Source organism: Ruditapes philippinarum, unplaced genomic scaffold, assembly GCF_026571515.1.
Source record: "Ruditapes philippinarum isolate M1 unplaced genomic scaffold, ASM2657151v2 ctg526_1_1_1_1, whole genome shotgun sequence".
In the NCBI taxonomy this organism is placed as follows: Eukaryota; Metazoa; Mollusca; class Bivalvia; order Venerida; family Veneridae; genus Ruditapes; species Ruditapes philippinarum.
In genome coordinates this window covers 183,475-208,606 of record NW_026857311.1, presented here as the reverse complement: position 1 = coordinate 208,606, position 25,132 = coordinate 183,475, and the positions used below count along the sequence as shown (strand labels likewise).

General features: G+C 33.1%; 1 protein-coding gene across 3 annotated transcripts in view; it reads right to left on the bottom strand.

Annotated features, from left to right (window-relative positions):
- LOC132749353 (uncharacterized) overlaps positions 1–25,132 on the bottom strand; it is a 73,754-nt gene that overhangs the window by 39,945 nt on the left and 8,677 nt on the right. For 2 of the 3 annotated variants that reach the window (XM_060739081.1, XM_060739083.1), the window contains exons 3-8: positions 24,699–24,836; positions 20,519–20,601; positions 13,585–13,789; positions 10,918–11,024; positions 8,145–8,399; positions 7,226–7,347 (exon numbers count right to left, since the gene is read on the bottom strand). In XM_060739081.1, coding sequence (XP_060595064.1) covers positions 7,226–7,347; positions 8,145–8,399; positions 10,918–11,024; positions 13,585–13,789; positions 20,519–20,601; positions 24,699–24,836 — 910 coding nt within the window. The remainder of the gene's footprint in view (positions 1–7,225; positions 7,348–8,144; positions 8,400–10,917; positions 11,025–13,584; positions 13,790–20,518; positions 20,602–24,698; positions 24,837–25,132) is intronic. The other variant, XM_060739082.1, reaches the window with a different exon arrangement.

Sequence of the window (25,132 nt, the reverse complement as noted above, 5' to 3'; positions counted from 1 at the left end):
TGTCCATGTTATAGAATGTTCAATACCATTCATATATATTATATATAAAGATTTTTAAATATTTTCACTGTATCAATATAATAAAGAGTGGGGTCAATTTAGATCGCAGGGCTATAATTTGAATGAACTTAATAGATGGTCACTTAATAATCCTTTATGCAAACATCTCAATATCAAAGTTCTATTCCTTGTGGTTTTGAAGACAACGGGTCCTTCATATTTTCACAATATACATATATGGAGCCAATTTGACCCCAGGGCTATCATTTGAACATTTTTGTAGAGGTCTACCAGACAATGACTCATGCAAAATATCTAGGCCCTTGGCCTTGTGGTTTTGAAGAAAAAAGATTTTAAAACTGTTACTATAAACAAATAAGGAAAATCACATTACACCCTGGGGGCAATTATGAACCAAGGGCTATTATTTGAACAATCTTGGTAGAAGTCCAATACGGTATGCCTTATGCAAAATATCTACGCTCTACATTTAAAGCAGCATGCCTCCAGATTAGCCAAAATATTTCAAGAAAATCAATATTGAAAAAGATGCACTAAAACGTTAAGAAGGATAAACACGGTCAAAGTTATATTAAACATGTAATGTGCGGTTCAATACTGATTTTGCTGTATTCTATCACCATATTTTTTTCGCGTTAGTACGTATAAACAATAATTTGAAGAAATGCCATGACCTGGGGCGCTTAAGCTTAAATGCGGCCAATCAAATTAATATGAGAAAACTTGAAAAAAGACTACCTAAGAATGCTACAAAGTTTGGTGATCATCTATCAATTATTTCAGTAGGAAATGATGTTCAAAGGTTCTACCATTTTTAGCTTTAGTGGCCCCTATAAGGGGCCAATCAAATTATTATGAGCAAACTTGATATAAAACTACCAAAGAATGCTACAGACAAAGTTTGGTGATCATCCGCCAATTAGTTTTGTAGAAAATGTCTCAAGGTTTTTCTTTTTTTAACTCTAGAGACCCATAAAAGGGGCCAATCAAATTAATATGAGCAAACTTGATAAAAAAAGTCCCTAAGAATGCTACAGACAAAGTTTGGTGATCATCCATCAATTAGTTCTGTAGAAATAGACATTCAAAGGTATTTCTATTCTTAGCTTTTGCAGCCTCTGAAAGGGGCCAATCAAATATATATGAACAAACTTTATAAAAGACTACCTAAGAATGCTACCGACAAAGTTTGTTGACCATCCATCAATTAGTTCTGAAGAAATAGACGTTTAAAGGTAATTCTATTTTTAGCTTTAGTGGCCCCTAAAAGGGGCCAATCAAATTAATATGAGCATTCTTAACAAAAAAAAATACACAAGAATGCTACAGACAAAGTTTAGTGATCATCCATCAATTAGTTCTGTAGAAGATGTCTTAAGATTGTTTCTATTTTAAGCCCTAGAGACCCTTAAAAGGGGCCAATCAAATTAATATGAGCAAACACGATAAATGACTACCTAAGAATGCTACAGACAATGTTTGGTGATCATCCATCAATTATTTCTGTAGAAATAGACGTTTAAAGGTATTTCTATTTTTAACTTTAGCGGCGGCACCTAAAAGGGGCCAATCAAATAAATCGGAGCAAACCTGATAAAAAGCTACCCAAGAATGCTACAGACAAAATTTGGTTATCATCCATCTGTTTGTTCTGTAGTAGAAGATGTGCAAAGGTTTTTCTATTTTTAGCTCTGTTGAGCCCTAAAAGGGGCAAATTGAAATTACATGATCAAATTCAAGTGTGACTGTCATAAGGATGCTACAGACTAAATTTGAAGTAAATCTGCTCTACAGTTTCAGAGAAGAAGACGATTGTTGAGGCATGACGACGGACGCCAGAGCATCTCCCTTTGATACTTATAGCTAACCCTGTACCTTCAGTGAGCTAATAAGAAAGAACTGACTCCCGGGGCCTCAAAGACTGACACTAAGGGGCAAAATTTGAACAAATGTCGTAGATGACCTACAAATGATATCAAATTCAAAATATCTAAGCTCCTAGCCTTATACCTTCAGACAAAAAGATTTTTTATGTTTTTAATATATACATTTAAGGAAAACCTATGACAAGCCGGGACGGGGCAATTTTGCCCCTGAGGGCTATAATTTGATCAATCTTGGTAGAGTTCCACTACAAAATGCTTCATGCCAATATCTAACCTCTTATCTTTGTCAATTCAAAGGAGAAGAATTTTTAAGTTTTAACTTTACACTATTATTCACAAGGGCTATGATTTGAACACCTTTGGAAGAAGACCTATAGGTGAAGTAATACAACAAATATCTCACCTCTAGCCTTTTTCAATTCAGAGGAGAAGATTGTGCTAAAGTGAGCTAAAAATGTTTGATTTAATGCAATCCCAGCAAATAAACGAAGTTCCTCATCCTAACATTTACCATTCATTAGCAAATCTTCTGAAATACTTGATTCCGTAACACCTGTTTTACCTTTTCCCAATGATTTTAGTACACAAGACATTAAGACGCAGGGCAAGCATACCTCCCCCTGGGTATTTCTGTACACCTATATAGTATTGAAGCTTATGGTATGTGCTATCGATTGGTACTTGTTGTTTAGCCGAAACGTTTACCATGAATCCAATAGAATAAGTTGATTATCTTCCCTTGAATAATATTTTTTCTATATAAGTTTTATAAAATTCCATCAGATATCTTCTCTTTGACGGAGTAAGTTTGTGATCTAAACATTGTTTCGAGTTGTAAATATATGTTTTATGATTTATACAAATTAATGGCGTCCGCCATCTTGAAATGGCCGCCAATTATTGAACAAATATACAATTCATAACAATATTTAATGTGTTTATACCCATTTATAAATTGTTTGATGTAATTGTTAATTATATATGATATGCTTAGTGAACCTAACTCTATGCTAGGTAGAATTCTAAATAATCTGCTCTTGAATATTATTTCAATTTTATAGTGATATGAATCATAATTGTTTGGGGTCGATTTGAGCTGCCTTTAGAGTTTGATTTTAATTGAATTTCATGCCAATATTGAGTTTTTGTCCACTCTAGAAACTTAATATACTCTCACTTATATGAGAAACAATTTGAAAAGTTGGTAGTTGACTTCTCCGTTCCGTTCCTGCTTCTGTATACCCATATGACTATATTGATTTGTATAGCTTACCTGCACCACAATGACTATTTGACAGAAAAATAAGGGAGATTAATGTACTATATTTCGTTATCATTGTTACTCCCCTTTAAAAAACATAAAGTTACTTCCCCTATTTTCGTTGCGCCATAAGAAAATAAGGCAGACAACATAATAGTATTCTCCATTAAAATCGTTTGTTTTAGAGTGATTTTGTTGATTAAAGCTATTTTAAATGCAACACGGCATATGACAGCATAAAACACTTTTGGACATTGTCAGTCATACTCTCTGAGTTTGGAGTGGGAAACTGTGTAACAGCACTCTTGATCAGGACATTGTTCTCCCTTTGCAATTTCTGCAAAAGTAATTTGATAACACATTTGTGCTAGGACTATTTCCATTCAAATAACAACCCATACTGCACACGGAATTGTCATTCAAGAAAGAGAATAGCCGTAAGATGATGATGGTGACACTAAAATAGAACAAACATCCACTAATATATAAAATATACAGGCTACTAAGGCACACACTGTTAAATATAATCCTGAAGAATTGGCTGAATGCTTAATTACTGGGAAATAAGAACCGTTTATCAATACTTATAAGTTTCGACAAAGGAAATGTTTCGGGTTTTGCTGTTTCCTCTGACTGTCTCTCGTTCATGTTTACATGACAAGCAGATTGTTCCCCAGCTGGGCTGGCTGGATCTCTCCAACCTCTGAGTTGCAAGATCAAACATCCTCTACAGAAGAGTACATGCCTCCTATTAATGCCTAAAGTACAAAAAATGCCACTGTTCAGAAAATTCTAGAAATTTCAAGTGTTTAAAGAGCTGTAAACCATCAGTACACATTTGTGACCTTTGATTTGGCTGCTGCTAAAAGGCATATTCTATAGTACGGAAAATCCGACTAAGTACACATTTAGGGGCTTTTCATTTGCTAGGTTCATACCTAGGGGCGTTTGGCAAACGGCTTCGTGGAAGTGGTTTCTCAGAAATCCTGATAGAGTTGTGTAAATGTGTTAATGTTTTACCAGTTGAAGCTCTCGAAAGACTGCTCTTTGAAGAGTTTGCAGCAGCAGTGATCTAAATCCACAACCCTAGTGCATTGGAAGATATCAACCAAGCGTTAAATGTGCTAGCTGAGAATCAAAGACGTGAACCTTGAAGATGTGTTAGCTAATGATTCTGTCATTGAACTTTACAAGAGGCATCAAGATATCAAGGAAGACGTCAGAAAAGGTCATTTAGGGAAGACGGTACATTTTTGAATGGATTTATTGTTAAGATTTGGCTCGTTCTTCGTTTATTAAGAGCCACGAAGGAAAATGATCTTGACCTATACATATCAACATTATAAAATATGCTTCAGTTATTCCTTGCATATGATCATCAAAATAATGCAAAATATCTATCTGCATTTGTTGTTCTGTTGATAAATTGATTCAACACACCAGTGATCAAGAAAGCTTCTTCAAAATAACAGATTTAGTGTTATCAGATCCAATGTGCCTGGCTCCCATAATGATGTTAATATAACTATTGAGCAAATAATAAACAGACATGCAATGTCTCGTAGAGGCATAATAGGATTGATTCAGCAAAAACTTTGCTGCCTACTACAGATGGAGTCAAACACGACACTTGATAGCCAGCTATGTTGAGGCTACATTCCGCATGGTCGGCATATCATCAGCGGATTCTTCTACACTCATTGATACACGACCAGCGAATATAGCTGCATTTGAAAAACTCAAATTTGAAACTCAAAGAATCAATAACTAACTTTATGAATCCATTTGCAACAGATGAAAGGGATGCGTTGTTCTGTTTAAGTTCAGGGGCTCCTGGACCAGAGGAGATCGATAAGAGTTTGTTTGATGCCTACCGAAATGGACTTGAAGCACACAAAAAACTCGCCCAAGAATGTCTGGTTGATAAAACAGTTAGTTGTTATGCTCCACTGAAGAAGCAAAACTTAATAACCTTTGCCGATACAAAGAAAGGTAAATAAGTGACATAAACTCAGGACAATCTTGTCAAAGTTAAGGCAGCTGGCAATGTCTTCGTTCAGATTATTATGTTATCAGAAGAAAATGACATTATCCTTGAAAAGACACTAACGTACCTGCTTGGACTAGTTCCTTAGTCTCTAGCTACAGTAGATGGCTTATCAACAAAGACTGACAAGGCAAAAGTAATGCATGATCTCGAAGGCGATTATACAATAAACAGAGGCTTGGTAACAAAAACATAATATACATATATTTTCTAGCACTTTCTTGTCTCCCTTCAACGCTTTAAGACGCACTGAAAAGTGATACATACCTGATTAAAGGCAACAACACCAAAGTTCTGCAAGACTGGAAAGTTTTTGTAATAATAATAAAAATAAGAAACAATTGATAAGATTGATATTCGAGGAATTGTCGAAAAATAAATATGCAGGGAAATTGGACAGAAGGAGAATCTTGTGCTTGTGAAGAGACATGTGTATGACTTCAAAGTAAAGATGGAAAAGTAGAAGTAATACCGATTCCAGATGTACATACGTCTCAGGAGGAAGCCAATACCAGAATTATGCTACATATGCAACATGCGGCTGAAAATGATAACAAAGCAATAATTGTACGATCTCCTTATACGAATGTTATGGTATTACTTCTAATTTAAGCACAGTCTATCAACAGTTTAATACTAGTTGACACTGGTGTGGCTAATAATAGAAGACTGTTGAAAGTAAATATAATCATTGATAGACTAGGAGAAGATCTTTACAAAGCATTGATTAGGCTACATAGTTTCACCGGATGTGATACCACGAGCCCTTTTTTATGAGGAGAGAGAATATTAAAGCCGTTAACATTTTTGTAAATATCATATATGTATACATATAACCAGTTTTCAAGAGAATGGGCGAGTGTTGATATTCAAGAAGAAGATTTCAAAATTCTAGAACTGTTTGTTTGCATTTTATACCATGTATACAGGAAAGACAAATAAAGTAACATAAATAAGTTGTGCCTCGACATTTTCAGACAAACGTTTAGACTAAATGCAGACATGTACTTGCAATTACCTATGTTATAGACTTGCTATTAATACCACAATATCTTTCCACATTAAAGATGCATATTTTTAGATCAAATTACCACGTTTTTGTGTGGTGAAATGCCTTTTGTCAATTCCTAATTATTTCAAGTCCTGATGGATATGGGTGGAATACTGGTACAACAGGAGGTCTCACATATACATTGTTCTTGGACAGAGGGAAATGTACTACCACCAGAATAAATTGAAATAATAGCTAATAAAAATGCTAGTGAAGTGTTAGAAGATGATTAAAATGAAGAAGGTGATCTAGAGGAAATTGAGTTGGAAATTTATATTGGTGTCATTTTCGAAGAAGATTTCGAGTAATAATTAATATGTGACTAAAAAGCTGTATTGTAAAACATTGTAAATTAAACCAAATTGAACAACAAAAAGTATATTTAACTTCTATAATATTTATACAAACAACTTTTTTATAATTAAATGATGTTTTGCTTTTTTTTAAACAAAAACCACAAAGTTTATATTAAAATATTAATAAAATAACAGGAAAATGGCGGCCATTTTGAATTTAATGCTCATTTTGAAAAGTAATAACATCAATTAATTATGAAGTAAATCATTTTAGAGACCTTGTCTATGATCTAAACAAAAACCGACCATATAACAATTCATTTGGTTAAAAAATTAATGGTTCTTTCAATCAGACTGTTTATTTAGAAATTGTGACAGGGGCAGATAATTCACAGTGGCTTGTGACTTAATGGTAAACGTCTCAGTCAGACAACAAGTTGCAAATGTCTTCCTATATGTTTATCTTTAAAACTACATTGGTCCCATAAATTACCCAGAGGGGGTAACCTTTTCCATTTCTAGCTCATACTCTAGTACCTTTGTGTTCAACTGGTGAATTTAAGTTTCAATTAATTCCCCTATAAAAAGGCATTACAGTTTTTAAGAAAATAGATTCAAACAAAAATCTTTACATCACAAAGTAAGGGTAATAAGGATTCATACCTGAAGTACAAAATATTTCCGGAGTCGTGATGAAAACGTAAGAACAAATCCAGTCCATCCTTTTGATTAATTGGAACAGGTAATTTGGTGTTCATAGCAAATAGATGGTCCTTTTTAAGTATCTGTAATTTGTATTCAGTGTCGAAATAAAATTCATTTAATTATTGACAATGTTCTACTTGCATGCCATATACTTAAAACATATGTATAATACACGACTCTTGGTCAATTACTTTTTTAGCTACGTGCGAGACAAAAAGAGAACAGACAGACGGAAGGACAGACGGACGTATTACAAAATGCTACTTATGTGACTTATGTGACTTTTTCTTTGATCTTTATGGCCATTTTGTGGCACACAAGGGTTTAAAAAGACACACAAGTAAAAACGGAATGAAAAGGATCAAAGAGAATTCACTGTTACCCATTTTTCTCCAAGTACCTCTGGGTTCGTACGGTACCTACTTGTAATTTATTCTTCTAAGCAGTGTATGAATTTCAAATCATTATCTCAAATATATTTAACGCAACAAAGAAAGTCCACAAATTTTGGATAACCCCTCGTATATCATATAACATAAAGACTAGAAAAAGAGAAAACTGAAAAAGCCACTATTACGGTGACGTATTAAACACTTCTTCCTTGATTTCAAAACTTCAATTTTTTTTCCTGACGGTAAAAGTCATACAACTATGGTTGTCCATTTTATTAATAGATTAATAAAGTCTTCCTTCTTCACTTGCTCCTTATAACTGAAGAATATATATTTTTGCTTACTACCTCATCAAAACTATGAATCACAAACAAAATTTTCACTCGCCTGCCCATTTCTTTTCTGTAAAAAAATCTGACGGACAAGAAATAAATTCGCTGTGGTCTAACATAAAAACTGAATTTCAATTAATACCATAGTATTACCTTTACTCCTATGTCCTTCAATTTGACAATACTTCTTTCTAATGTTATCCATGTTGCTGGGTAATGTTCACCCCAATACCCTTGTTCTGAAGCCTTTTCTACAATATGTTGTTTCAGTTCCTCTATTTTATCATCCTTAATAGAGTTGTCGATTGAAATGCACTTTTTCAGAAGATTGAATGTTGCCTTATAATCGATAAGACATTTCCTCAAATTGTAGAAAAAAGTACCTATGGTTTCTTCTTTTGACTCCTGCTTATAAATATAATATATATAATAATATAATATGATTTTACCTAAAATATCAATATATCTAAACTCTTGAAACACTTGAAAATCTCTACTTTTTTATTTCAGTAGAATGTTGTTAATGTATAACACAAGTGCCATGTTGGCCATCAATCAGTCATCTGTGAACAATTACCAAAATATATCATATCTTTTAAATGTAAAAGTCTTTGTCATATATGACTGGACAATCATTACTGACAATATTTTTGGTTTAATTTAACCAGGCAATATGGCATGACAAATTTCTCAGTACTATTTCATGTAACCTCACATCAGGGTTTTAATATGCGTTTGTAAGATATAAATCTATCTTAACTGAGTGACCCGATTGGTATTGCCACATTTTGACTGCAAGGGCACTTAATTGATATAACCTTTAAAGACATTACCCGATAAATATGTTAAAAGTTTTCCTACATAAATCTGCGTAAACTACGTGACCCTTAGACATTTTATGCATAATGTGTTACCCAGGTAAGAATATCAGATATAACACTGCTGATTATTTTGACATAAGGTTCCTGTGACCTACTAATGCATTAAACTAGAACCATAAAATAACTTTTGTAGATAATTACATAGGCATCATTCCGGTGAAGTTTGGTTAAAATACACAATATGGTTTAGAACGTGTTGTAAATAAAAATGAACTTTTATCCATATCTTATCATTACAACAGATCCTAATCAAATATATGTTCACATTGTACTCAATTGAGCTGAATATAGTATAAATAATTACTTTTTGTTTTCTTTCACTATATTTTCTTCAGAATGTTTAAAAGCAACAGTGATCAGGTATAGTATTAATGAAATCAATTTTAAAGTTATGAAAAAGAGAGCTCCTTTGGAAGTTATTACCAAGTGATGTATTTTCCTACAAATGTAAGATTTATCTCCTACTTGAATTTACAAGAGCCCAGTTTGAGCAGGGTGATGCTACCCAAATAGGTTTTGGACACAGGGAAGTACACCTCTTGTAGTTTAGAGTTATGTCCCTGGAAAATGTTGAAAGTGCAATAATTCCAAAATAAGGCAAGGCAGAGTAACTGTTCTTTAGAAAATAGAGTTATGGTTCTTTGACACTGCACTCCAACTCAATGCCCTCTACCACTGTATGAAGTTTTAACAAATTATTTCCAAAGGTTTTCAAGTTATGCTCCGGACAAGACAAGGATCGGATAGACGGACAGACAGACAATCGGACAAGGTGGCGACTATATGTTCTCCCTTACGGGAGCATAATGTCCCTTGACCGAAACTTTCTTTAACCCTTATTACATGATACATATAACTTTTGCAAAGATCAAATTGGCAACATGCTAAATATCTAAGCTTTGTGTGTTCTATACAAGTTTATTTCATGAAAGTGACCCACGTGCGTAGCCCAATTTCAATCCCGGGGCAATATATATATTTCAAATATATTGATCTAAACAATAAGTGGCCTAGAGGGCAAGCCAAATTTTGATCACAGGCATAATCTATGTAGAATATATTAATCATTACAAGGTAACTATACATTTAATATCCAGGCATTGCATCTACTGAGTAGAAAAGTTTAGTAAAATTAAGCATGTTCCCTATATAGCTTAGGTTAAACTTGACCCCTATAAAGGGGCCTGTAATAACCCTCACTGAAAAGATTTATTTAATCTTGTAATGTCTACTAGGCAAATTTTCATGTTAAATATATTTCATCTTGCACACATAGTTTCTTACAACAAAAATAAATGTGTTCCATATAAATCAATGTACGCTCGTAACCCATGACAGAACAATTTTTCCTGAAGGAATATACTTTATGTAGCTTTGTAACAGGGACGTGCAAAGCGCAGGTTTGACCTTCCTCTGGTCAAGGTCAGACTAAGTTATTTTGTATCAATTTCAATAATTCTTGTCTGATTTTTATTTTTGAACCAATAGAAAGAAATTTAAAACATTTGGCAGAAATATTACTTATAATGAGATGATGTGTAGAACACAGGTGATTACTTGATTTATATAGAATTACTTAAGAATATAAATCTAGCGTTCATTGTGTGAAACTATGATGTCTAGAGCTTAGCTTATTAAGCATGTGGCATAACCTTATTGACTTTTAAAAATCTGATATGAATCATGTCCCTTGGTTAAATATTGGCCCCAGCCCCACTTAAATTATATAGACTTTCATTGGAAAAACACATCTGAGAATTATTGTGTGAAACTACAATGCCCAAAGCTTAGAACATAACTTTGTGGACTACAAAGCTTTGTATAGAAAAACACATTTAATTCTTATTTAGATGAAGCTACAGTGTTTAGAGTTTAGTGCCTTGTTGACCTGTACAACATTGTTTTTAATCATGTCTCTTGGGTCACTATTAGCTTTGCCCTTGAGGTCATTCAGTTGATATAATCATCTAATCAGTCTTATTTTGTGAAAATACAATTCCAAAACTCAAACTTGAAGGTTTAATAATATAATTTACAGTTGTAACCTGTTTCAATATGTCTGCAAAAGTTCCAACAAGTATAACTGGTGGACCATCACTGTCTTTTGTACCACAAAACTCGTAAATTGAAGTCAGCCAAAAGTCAGCAAATTCTGGTTATACAAACATATCCTCCATAATCAGTTTTTGTAACAGATGTAAACAAATAAAACATATCTTGCTTATATAATAAACAAAATCAAAATGAAAGAAAAAGAACATTACAAAAGTGAACTAATGACTTATTAAAAAAATTCAAGTTACTCCTAGTTAATTGACTTTATTAATATGTCTTACTCTTGCTCATTTGGGCGATGCATTAAAGTTTTTTAAAACTAAAACAATAAGCAACTTTTCATAGTATTGCAAGCAATCCATAAGTATCCTACCAGTTAGAACCCCAGCAACATTCTGAAGAACTATCGGCCATTCACTTATGTTTCAATTTTTCTCTTTTTTAAGAAAATTTGTTGGAAAAGTTCTTTAAAATTGATCACAGGAAACAGTTTTTATGAACAGACAGACTGAAAACATTCTAAAGTTATTTTTTAAACATCCCTGTTACCAAAATATAACATTTTTAAAAGCAACATTCTTAAAGAGGAGATAACTCTTGAAAACAAGATGCAAGATGTCATTCACGATGTGAGTGTAACAAAGAACAATTAGTAATGAACCTGTTCATAATGAATTTTTACTTTGATATTGAAGTAGAAGAAAGTTAAAAGAATGAATAAGAAAAATTCAAAGTTTAAGGAGGAGACAATTCTGAAAATAAGTATGCAAGAGTTATAAACGTTGTCATATTTTTATGATATGGGAGTTTGAAGTAAATCCTATGAGTAATAATGAAGAAGTTGGAGTAAAATATACCAATTTCTCGAAATAAATCTAAGTTCAAGGGGGACATAATTCTGGAAATAGGCTTGCAAGAGTATTGAACCTTCTCACAAATGATTTGAGTGATAATAAAAAACATATATATGAAGTTAAAAGAAGAAATGTTAAGAAATAAAGAAGTTATTAAAAAACATTTTTTTCATACAAGTTCAAGGGAGGCAATTCTGATAATTTTTGTGCTAGAGTTAAAACCTTGTCACATATGATGTGGTTGATGATCAGAAACTTATGGTTGAAGTTTGAAATAAATACCTTAAGAAATAAAGAACTTATAGAGAAAAAGTTTAAAAACAAGAATCATAAATCTTGACGAGGTTGCCAACGTTTGTTTAGTATGATAGCTCTCAATATACTCCCTATTGTCAAGATTAAAATTAACTACCATCTATCCATATTTTAAGTTTCATAAAAAATTTCAGTTTTATTTACTTATCACAAATATTGTTATATTTGCAATGTTTTAAGCCTATTTGTTGCCATGGCAACCATTTTTTTTCAAAATAGGAAGAAAAGAAAAAAAACATGCATAACCTCCATACTGAGAAAAAAGATATGCATAATTTCCAGACTGCCATCAACCCATATTTCAAGTTTCATAAAAATACTTCCAGTACTTTTTGCCTTATCACTGGATCCAGTTTATGTGTAAAGTTTGCCATATTTTCACCCTTTTTGTTGCCATAGCAACCAAAATTTTCAACATAGGAAGAAAAGAAAAAGACTTGCATAATCTTTATACTGCCTTCTATCCATATATCAAGTTTCATAAAAATATTTTCAGTACTTTTTGGGTTATAGTGGGATCCAATTTTGTGGACTGACGGACTGACAGACGGACGTTCTAACAGGAGAGTAATAATATGGCTACTCTATTGTTCTCTCTATTGTTCTTTTAAGCCACACAAAAGAAAAAAGCCACATAAAAGCATTACGGAATGAATGACATCAAAGAACTATTGTCCTTCTAGCAAAATAATTACTGTCCTGTGAGTGCAGACGGACAGACAGAGAGAGGATAAACTTAAAGTCCCCTCAGGTAGACCGGTGGGGGACTAACTACAGCTATCACTGAAGTAATTAATACCCCAACCAGCACCTTTTTGAATAAAAAGTTGACTGAAAAAAACTCAACCTATAGTAATTGAAGTATCAACTGTGTACAAAGAATTATTTCAATTAATTGTAATACAAACTGGGGTCTTCATGTAAGCTTATTGTTTGGAAACCTTTTCTCTTTCTCTATTTTTAGTAATGGTGACATTTACGCCAGGGAGTCCAAATACAATACCAATAAGCTTGCTATACACCAAGTTTGATTACAATATCTTACTCCTAACTCTAGTTATTTTCCGGAAACCGTTTTTCTATTTTTTGTATCGGCGACCTTGACACGAAGGGGTCCAAATGTGATACCAACCGGGCTGTCCACATAAGGTTGCTTTATACTAAGTTTGATTACGTTACCTCATTCAAGACTCTAGCTATCATCCGGAAACCATGATCGACGGATGGACGGACCAACCGACCGGCCCACCAACTGACAAATTGACTCCTATATACCCCCCTAAATACTTTTGTGAGGGTATAGTAATTTCAAGCATAGCTAAAACTGTTACCCTTTAGATGTTCATGAAAAAAGCATGCCTTCTCATACTATTTAAAGTTTAAAATGTATCTTAAATATTCCGGAGAATGTTTAGTATTTATTGCAATGAATAGTCAGCACCATACATTCGAGAATTCAATACCTTTTGATATCTGACAAATGAATACCTGATATTTTCCAATTTTTGTTACCATCTTCAACTATATCATTCACTTGTTTCGACATGTCAGTGACTAGCAGATATATCGCTCTTTTGGATAAAAAAACCTGGTGGGTATCATAAAATTCTGTCTGTCCTGCAAAGTCCCAAATTGAGACATCCGCTGTTTTTAAATCTCCAGTCGACATCTTCCTACCTTCATGTAGAGTATCCTAAGAATATTTGTAAAATTTGTAGTGAAACTTTAAATTGTTATAGTGAACACGACCATTTCTGAAAAGTATAGTACTGCTTTATATTTGTAAAGGTGGGACTTTCATTCCAATTTTTTGAACAATCTTCATACATGTCAATTATCAAAATTTTAGACATTGAACATTTTGTAGAAGAAAACTTCAAAAGATTTAACAATATGCCTTTCTGTCATCAATTACAGCTATTTAAGAGGCCGAAAATGTGCAATACATTTAAGCCCTTTAAAACGGTAACAATGTGCAAGATCGATAAAAACTGTAATAAATAAGATAATTAATATAAAACAGATAAATGTTTATGTGCACATATTGGGCATTTAAATGGTATTTACTGTGTAATGCAACAAAGGGTCAGGAATGGGTTAGTAAGAGAAAACAAGAACCGGTTGAACCAGGTGATGCTCCCGAATAGGTTTTGGACACAAGTAAGTATACCTCTTGTAGTATCAGAGTTATGTTACAGACTAAGTTCAAAGTGTAAAAAATGAACATTGGGCAATAATTCCAAATTAAGCAGGCAGAGTTAAGGTTCTTTTGCACTGCACTTCTATTTAATGAGATCAATCTACCTACAAAGTTCCATGTTGATACTTCTCCTGGTTTCAGAGTTATGTCCCGAACAATGCTAAAAGTGTAAAAATGAACAAAGGGCAATAACTCCAAAATAATGCAAGGCAAAGTTATGTTTTTTTTGCACTGCACTTCTACCCAATGCGATCTACCTACCTACAAAGTTTCATGTTAATATCTCTTATAGTTAAAGCGTTATGTCCTGGACAAAGTTCAAAGTGTAAAAATGACCAAAGGGCAATAACTCCTAAATAAAGCAAGGCAGGGTTATGGTTCTTTTGTACTACATATCTACCAAACGAGATCTATTTATCTACAAAGTTTCATTAAAGTTTTAGAGTTATGGCCCAGACAAAGTTCAAAGTGTAAAAATCAACAAAGGGCAATAACTCAAAATGAGGCAAGATAGAGTTATGGTTCTTTCGCACTGCACTTTTACCTTATAAGATATATTTACCTACAAACATTCATGTTGAAATCTCTTATAGTTTTAGAGGTATGTCCTGGACAAAGTTCAAAGTGTTAAACTGAACAAAGGTCAATAACTCCAAAATAAGCCAAGATAGAGTTATGGTTCCTTTGCACTACACTTCTACTCGATGAGATCTTTATACCTACACAGTTTCATGTTGATATCTCTTTTAGTTTTAGAATTATATCCCGGACAAAGTTCAAAGTGTTAAAATGAACAAAGGGAAATAACTCCAAAATTACCCAACGCTCCCCGAATAGGTTTTGGACACAAAACACAAATGTGATGACATTATAGAAACTGTTACAAGTCTCCAGAAACAAGAAATCCGTGTATACTTGTGTACAATTTGTCCAAGATCTGACGTAGACGTCGCGCATCTAAATGATGAAATTCGTGCAATATGTACGTCAACCAACGCGACTCTTATTGATGTGTACAAATCGTTCGTGTACGGAGATGGAGGAGTCGTTAAGCTGTTATTCCACCGTGATGGGATTCATCTTAATGAAACTGGATGTAGAACACTGGTGATGGCAATAAATCAAGTGCTTAACATCATTCCGCAAAAACGCTCGGTTTATGAGACGCATCTTTCTACACGTGCAATCGGAACGCCGCGCTCGGCACGTGTTACCGGAATGCCGCGATTTACACGTGCAAACGGAGGTAGTGACTATAAACACATAAGGGAGTCGGACAGGCACATGGATCGGCACCATCAGCTCTACGGCAGGATTCATTGCGACAACTGTGGACGTAATAATCACGTTACGGCTCAGTGCAGACTAACAAATGATGTTATAAATAGCAGACGACTCGATTACGGATGGAATCAACCCCCTCCCCTGGCCGACGAGATGGAAAATCTAAACTATATAGACATATGCATTATTCACATTAGGATATTTTTGACAGGCACTCACATGACACTATGTATAGCTCAGAAATTAGGTATGGGTTTTTAATTAGTTTAATTTATGATTGTAATTCATACAAATGTAATTGTTTTATGAAAATAACTTTAACAATTTATCTTACAAGTTTTATGAGGTTTGTAATATAAGTTACAGCGTTAGTCTTAAAAAATGCATGTGAGTCTTTTAAAGTACATTATCTATGTCTACATCGGAAACAGAAGAACAATATGATAAAGTAATATCAATTATATGCTATTCATTTTACCAATATCTAGGGATACTGGCATTTATAAGCGTTGTTAAATTATGCTGTAGCGTTCATACATACACATTAATTTTTAAACTGCTATCTGCTGCTCTCCTATGATGGAGGTCATAAAGAATCTATATATTTTATCGTTATTATCGATATAAATCGTGTTTTGTTGATAATTTATTTTTCAATACTTTTAATAGCTATTATAAAAGACAACTACGTAGTTTAGAATATAATATAAACAAGAATAAGCTTACTACTTTATATGGAAATGATGTTACAAATCAAACAATATCAACATTTTTGACTTTTGTTCTAAGGGCTTGCGGTTTGCATTCGTCAATATACAACATTTGATGCTAAAAATGAATGAAATCAGATATCATCTAGGAAAAATGAACAAACCAGATATCTCTGGTATTTGTGAAACATTTCTAAATGAAAATATTTATAATAATGATTTGAAAATAGAAAACTTTGTTTTTGAAAGAAAGGATAGAAATGGAAGAAACGGAGGGGGGTTGATAGTTTTCATAAATGAGAAAGTGCCCTACAAAACGTCGAAATGACCTAGAAAATAAAAATTTAGAATCTCTTTGGATATAGATAAACTACCCTAATACAAAAACGTTTCTAGTAAACTATGTATACCGCCCTCCAAAAGTACGCCAATCATGGATTGATGAATACGAACAGCAACTCGATGAAATTGATTCTAAATATTCTGAGTATTATATTCTAGGCGATGTAAATATTAATTTTATGCCTGATAAACTCAGAAACAAGTTCAATAATACAAAATGGTCTAATTTAATATCAAAATTTGGTCTTAAGCAATTCATTCAAACTCCAACAAGAACAACTAAAACTAGTGCAACAATTATTGATCATATTTATGGCAGTGTGAATAGTCATACACATGTCTGTAATATATTTGTATCAAATTTATCAATAAGTGATCACTTCCCTGTCTGTTTCATTAGAACAGTTAAGTCACGAGTTAAACGTGGTTTCCATAAGACAATGAAGTATAGATCATTCAAGACATTTAATGAACAATCTTTTCAGACTGATTTAGCTCGATCTTCTCTAGAATCTGTGGAGTATATTGTTGATCCAAATTTAGCTTTACAAACCTTTTTTTTCAATAGTAAAAGATATTATTACCAAACATGCTCCAATAAAAGAAAAGATAATTAAATTTGATGCACAGCCTAAATGGTTCACTGATGAAATTAAAGCAATGATATTTTTAAGAGATAAATATCACAAAAATGGAGATTTCGATAATTATAAATTATTACGAAATAAAATAAATTCAGAGATTAAGAAAAGCAAAAAAAAAATCTTCAATAATGCAGTAAATGAAAGAAAAAATCCAAAATATATTTGGCAAAATATTAATGATTTAACTAATTTAGGTAAAAAGGAAAATGTTATTATTCCCGAACGGCTCACTTTTGGCGATACTACATTTACTGATCATGCTAATATTATAAATGAATTGAACAAACATTTTGTAAACATTTCTAATATTGTCGAAAAAGTACAGTTATCTAACGACGAATTTAAAATATTGAAGGATCAGTTATATAATAAATTGAATTGGAAAGAATTCAAAATTGAAAGCATTTCTGCATTTGAAGTAAAAAAAACATTATTGATAAACTAGATGCGAATAAAGCCACTTGACTAGATGAACTAGGTCCAAAAATAATAAAATCGTGTGGTGACTTTGTGACCCCAATGATTGCTAGCATAATTAATAACAGTATTAGACAAGGAATATTTCCCGATGAATTAAAAAATGCCCGAGTTATTCCAATTTTCAAATCTGGACTGAAAGATGATCCGAGCAACTATCGACCTATTTCTATCTTGCCTACAATATCTAAGATTTTTGAACGTCACATAGTTAATCAGTTACAGCATTTTTTCCAAAAAACTAATATTTTACATAATAAACAGTCAGGATTTCGAAAGAATCATTCATGCAATACGGCCCTAATTCATTTGATAGACTCCTGGCTAAAATATGTTTATAGTGGCAAATATATAGGTACAGTATTTTTAGACCTGCAAAAGGCGTTTAATTTAGTTGACCATGAAATACTTTTATATAAACTCAAACTTTATCACTTTTCTGTCACATCATTAAAACTGTTTCATTCGTATCTGTCTAATCGTATGCAAATAATTCAAATTGGAGACTTAAAATCTGACGTACAATATGTTACCTCTTTTTATTAGGTCCTTTACTGTTTCTTCTTTATATAAATGATCTCCCAAATATTTGCGAGGATGTTAACATAGATTTATATGCTGATGATTCCACGTTGCATAAATCTGGAGATGACATATCAGTTATAGAGGAAAAACTACAATATAGCCTTAATATGATTATTAAGTGGTGTAAAATATATAATATGCTTTTACACCCTAAAAAATCTAAAAGTATGCTGGTAGGTAGTAGACAAAAGCTAAAGATTGCAAAAGCATTAAATTTGAAAATTAACGACTCAACTCTTGACAATGTAGAATCACAAAAACTACTTGGTATTTATGTTGAAAATACACTCAATTGGCATTGTCAGGTAAATGATGTGTGTAAAAAATTGAACTCTAAAGTAAATTGATTTAGGCGTATAAAGTACTTTTTAAATAAGGAATCTCGCATTCTTTTTTATAATGCATACCTTCTTCCTATTTTTGATTATTGTTGTAATATAGGGAAAAGAAAACAAAAATATATATGCCAAAAATACAAAATACAAACACGAATTTGCAAAATTATTCTAGACCTTCCAATGAGAAACCAATCAGAAAACTTATACAAAAGATTAAAAATATTGCCTTTCAAGAAAAGATGTATTTTTCACACCGGTGTCCAAGTATATAAAGCACTGAATAATATGTCCCCTCAATATATCCGAGACTTACTTACCATATCTAATAATCAAAAGTATAATCTAAGATCGATATCTCACGGAAATTTAATTTCGTCTTACAAACCACGTACTAATTATTGTAATGACACATTTCAATTTAATGCCATGGTTATTTGGAATTCCCTACCACTGACTATAAGAAGAAAAACAAAATTGTCAATATTTAAGAATAGTTTCAAGAAATACTTATTTAATCAACTTTAGCACGGTCCGTATGTATTATATATTACGCTCTTTATATTCGTACATGTGTTTTTTATTATTATGTTTTCTAATAAGGGGTGTCTGTCTTAGTTTCAAGTTTTTTGACTGTGTTAATTTTGTAAGTTAATTTTACTTTTTAAATTGCAGATTAAAATGATTCACTGATGAAAGTATTATGTTTCATGATAAATAAAATGAATTGTATGAATGTTCAGTATATGTGTTAATATATGTTAAAATTGTGATAACATTTAATCATTTCTTTTACATGTTATATTTTCTTTGATTGGTATGTGTTCTTTTGAGTGTGTGTTTTTATTTTTTTTATGTTAGAAGGCCGCATTGTAAATAAGATGTTGCAACCTGTATATGTCTTAATGTGTTACCTTCGTTAAATAAAGTTATTATTATTATATTATTATTATTATTATTATAATAACGCTTCAAGGTCAAATACTTTTTGAGCTACCAGCAACACAAAATGAGAACGGACGGACAAGAACAAATTTATATTCACCCGCCCCATATATAGGGGGGGGGCATAAAAATAAACAAAAGGAATTATGGTTCTTTTGCACTGCACTTCTTCTCAATGAGATATATCTACATACAAAGTTTTATGTTGATATATGTGATAGTTTTAAAGTTATGTCCCAGAAAAAGTTTAAAGTGTAAAAAATGAACAAAGGGCAATAACTTCAAAATAAGACAAGATATAGTTATGCTCCTTTTGCACTGCACTTTTACTCAATGACATCTATATACAAACAAAGTTTCATGTTGATACCGCTTGTTGTTTCAACTTATGTCCCGGACAAGTCTAGCGGACGGACGAACAGACAGAGGGACGGAATGACGGCAATTATATGCTCACTCTCGGGGAGCATAAAAACTGCTTGTAATACAAGTAATGCGCAAGTATAGGTCAAATAAAATCAAAAGTAGAACTGTTACTTTGCAAAAAAGACCCCATACATATTTTGAAGTCATATCAAAATTGGAACCCTCATCTACTGATAGACAAAGCAAAATATGCCTTCTCAGGGACAAAAACTATGTCCTTTGGTATCAAACAACTGAGAATTGACAAACTGACGACAATCTTAACAAGTCATATTATCACTGTGTGCACTTTCAAAAGATGACCTCACATTGAAATCAAAAGTTACACAATGTACATTACAATCTTTTACAAATCATCAATTGAAACATGTGAGAAAAACGCTCACAACAAATGCATTTCTTACATTAGTAACTTAAAGAATTATCATACCCAAAAAATTCCTATTATTTACTATAACAGTTTGTTAAGCATACCTGCAAATCCTTAACAATCTCACTATATTTTGTTTCATTTGTAGTAAAAGCTTTCTCTTCATCTTTGACAACTTTTTCGTTAGCTGAAAGTTAGAGGAAAATGGTGAAATAAGATTTTGAAAAGTGAAGTAGTTCTTCAAGAAAAAAAAACTCAAGCACTAAGTCAAACACTTAATATTTGTAATATTGTTTGATCCCACCCCTCCTGAAGCTTTACATCTCACAAACACTGTCAAGGTCATTTGGCGACTTTCCTGCCTAAAAATTGCTTAAATTCAGGCCAGACAAGAATGCATTTGTGTAAAAATGCTATTACACCACATTAATATAACAGAAGTAGATTTTTTTTACTACACAATTGAATTTTGCCAAGATAAAGTTATAGTCCGGACCTATACTCTCTCATTTGGAACATTTAAAATATAAGTGTGATCATGACCTTTGAAAATAGACGTGGTTTTTGGACGTGACATAATATTGTCATGTGAAAGACATTCATGTCAAGTTATTTCAAAATTCCACAATCGTGACAAGATTGTTGTGTAAGTGGGGATGCACTGACTGTCAACGGACATGAATCTTAGCCATAATACATCGTTCTGAAGTGTTATACATTTGTGCCAAATTATTATGAAAATTATTCCATGCATGACAAAGTTACAGTCCGGATATGAATGTGTATCTTTAAACTCTAATCGAGAGAATGAGTGCCTTCAAACTATAAGTGTGACCTTGACATTGAAGGAAGGGACAAGGGTCTGAGCCATGACATGTTGTCTTGATGTGGTAGACATTTATGATTAGATATTTGAAAATTATTTGATGCGTGACAAAGTAACAGTCTAGACACGAATGTGTGTACCTATAAACCATAATTGTGATAAAGTAAACTTCAAGAGGGAATTGTGACCCTGATCTATGAGGTAGGGATGTGATTCGTGGACGCCACACATCTTCTCGATGTGGTAGACATTTATGCCAAGTTATTAAAAAATGGGTCAATGACAGAAAAGGCCGGGTTGCATTTGTACACCAAATATCATGAGGCTGTGATATTACGAAAAAAAATTTCCATTGACCCATTAATGACGAAAATTTAATTCAGTAGGTTAACAGGAAGTGGACTAGCTACACACCTAAAATCGAATCCCACAGTATGGGACCATGTGTCAATGCTGTATGCATAATATCAAGAGGCATTGATTAGTAGTTTCTGAGAAAAATGTTACGAAAATTTCCTACCATTGACCATTAATGTGAACAGGAAGTGGATAAGCTGCAGACTTGAAATCAAATCCAACAGTATGGGACCATGTGTCAATGCTGCATGCCAAATATCAAGAGGCTGTGATAAGTAGTTGCTGAGAAAACTGTTACAAAGATTTCCTACCATTTACCATTAATGTCAAAAAATCTAACTAATTTAACTAAGTGGATAAACAGGAAGTGGATGAGTGACAGACCTGAAATCAAATCCCACGGTATGGGACAATGTGTCAATGCTGTATGCAAAATATCAAGAGACTGTGATAAGTATTTGCTGAGAAAGCTGTTACGAAAATTTCCTAGCATTGACCATTAATGTCGAAAAATCTAACTAATTTAACTAAGTAGATAAACAGGAAGTGGATGAGCGACAGACCTGAAATCAAATCCCACAGTATGGGACCATGTGTCAATGCTGTATGCCAAATATCAAGAGGCTGTGATAAGTAGTTGCTGAGAAAACTGTTACGAAAATTTCCTACCATTGACCATTAATGTCAAAAAATCTAACTAATTTAACTAAGTGGATAAACAGGAAGTGGATGAGCGACAGACCTGAAATCAAATCCCACGGTATGGGACAATGTGTCAATGCTGTATGCCAAATATCAAGAGACTGTGATAAGTAGTTGCTGAGAAAACTGTTACGAAAGTTTTTTTTCCCCGCCCAGCCGCCGCCCGCCCGGACGCCCGCCCGCCGCCCGCCCGGACGCCCGCCCGCCGCCCAACATTCACCATTCTATAACCCGGGTTGCACCAGTGCAACCCGGCCAAAAATTCTTCAATGCATGACAAAGTTACAGCCCGAACACGATTGTGTGTACGTATTAATTCTAATTGTGGAAATATGAAACTTTTAAGTAAGTGTGACCTTGACCTTTGAGGTAGGGACGTGATTTTCATGATGCGGTAAACATCTATGCTAAGTTATTCTAAAATCCTTCAATGCATGACAAAGTTACAGCCCGGACACAATTGTGTGTACCTTTTAATTGTCGAAATTTCAACTTGACCTTTGAGGTAGGGAAGTAATTGTTTGACGCGACACATCATCTTGATGTGGTAGACATTTATTTATTTCTGGTTATTTTAAAATACTTCAATGCATGACCTAGAATCATCAAAACCAACTTTCAGACCAATTTACAGGATATTTGGATCAAAACAGTAGCCACTAGAGTGTTAACAAGAATTTTCTATTTTTAGCTTCTGTGACCTAGTTTTTCATCCGATATGACCCATGTTCAAACTCATCCGAGCAATTACCTAGACAAGCATCCTGACCAAGTTTGATGACAATTGAGTAAAAATGTGACCACTAGAGTGTTAACAAGGTTTTTCCATATTTGGGCATATGACCTTGTTTTTGACCACATGTGACCATATTCAAACGTGACCTAGAAATCATCAAAACAAAATCAAAACAAAGTCAAAAATGTGACCACTAGAGTGTTAACAAGGTTTTTCTATTTTAACACTTGTGACCTAGTTTTTCAGCTGAGATGACCCATGTTCAAACTCATTCCAGCAATTACCTAGACAAGCATCCTGACCAAGTTTGATGATAATTGACACAAAAATCTGACCACTAGAGTGTTAACAAGGTTTTTTTATTTTTAGTCCCAGTGACGTAGTGTTTCATCCGAAATAACCCATGTTCGAACTCGTTTGAGCAATAACCTAGACAAACATCCTGACCAAATTTGATGATGATTGAGTCAAAAATGTGACCACTAGAGTATAAACAAGGTTTTTCTATTTTTAGCTCCTATGACCTAATTTTTCATCCGAAAAGACCTATGTTGGACCCATTCGAGCTATTACCTAGACAAGCATCCTGACAAAGTTTGATGATGATTGAGGTAAGAATGTGACCGCTAGAGGGTTTTACAATATTTTTCTATTCTTAGCTCCTGTGACCTAGTTTTTCATCCGAGATTTATTTATTTCTGGTTATTTTAAAATACTTCAATGCATGACCTAGAATCATCAAAACCAACTTTCAAACCAATTTACAGGATATTTGGATCAAAACAGTAGCCACTCGGGTGTTTACAAGAATTTTCTATTTTTAGCTCCCGTGACCTAGTTTTTCATCCGATATGACCCATGTTGAAACTCATCCGAGCTATTACCTAGAAAAGCATTCTGACAAAGTTTAATGATGATTTAGGCAAAAATGTGACCGTTAGAGTGTTAACGAACAAGTGTGGCGACATAACTGCCTCCTTTTCGACAGAGCTGTCTCCAAGAACAAATATCCTATATTTTCTTTTATTAACTAATATTTTGATATGATTTCAATCTTATTTTATTTCTAGACTTGATACTACTTGAATCATGTTTGTTTTTATTAGATGAAAATTGGAGAAAAAAATAATCCGTTTCATGATGAAACGGTCCATTTCAACGCTGAATACGCTAAGTGGGAAACGCCGCCACAACTTCATTTCAAACACAAGTATTACAACTTTAAGTTTTCTGGAAACTATCATCAAATCTACATCGCATAGCAATCTCCAAATTTTGATATTTGGTGTAGAATTAACAAAATATGTCAAAAATGAAAACACCTGAAACCTGATTTTAGCGGCATGCACTAGCTCGGAAGTAGAAATAGAGCGATAAACCATATATCTCCGAAAGAGGTAGCTCTATCATTTTCCAGGCATGAGTAGGCCATACTGATTTTACCAAAGCACAGTTCCGCCACCGCATTGTTCCTGGGCAGACTGTCAAGCAATTTGCCAATATTACCAGGATTCAATACAGGGTTAGCCAATTCACAATATATCATTCAGTATATTGTATGTACTACATATCTTTACATATGTTGATAACCTAATGTTATGTAATTGTTATGAATGTAATGAATAATGTTATAATATTTGCTTTATCACACAATTATGAATACCTCCACCATTTTCCAATGAGCCCTCTTCAATGGTATCATCCTTAACGTCTGTTTTCCTCAAATTAGATCCAGTAGAGGTTGCAGATGGCTTTAAAGGTTCTACTAAACGTTGAATCAATGCATTTGTTGGTTTTTTATCTGAAAGAAGAACAAGAGCATCAGCCAGGTGGGGGCAGTGCTTGATTTTTTAATTATTTTCAAAAAACAAACAAATTAAAGGTTTAAATATATTTTTAAAAAGAGCATAAAATATTTTTTTTTCCTTTTTATATTCTTAAAAGTACATGTACACTTGAATTATGAATTGTTTTTAAAATGTAATTTTTTTTATCTGAAACTGAGCACATGGTTAAAATTTTAAATCTGCATGTCAAAGAACATAAAGGCAGGTTATTTTAAAATATCTATATCAGCTGATATCACAATTCAATTTT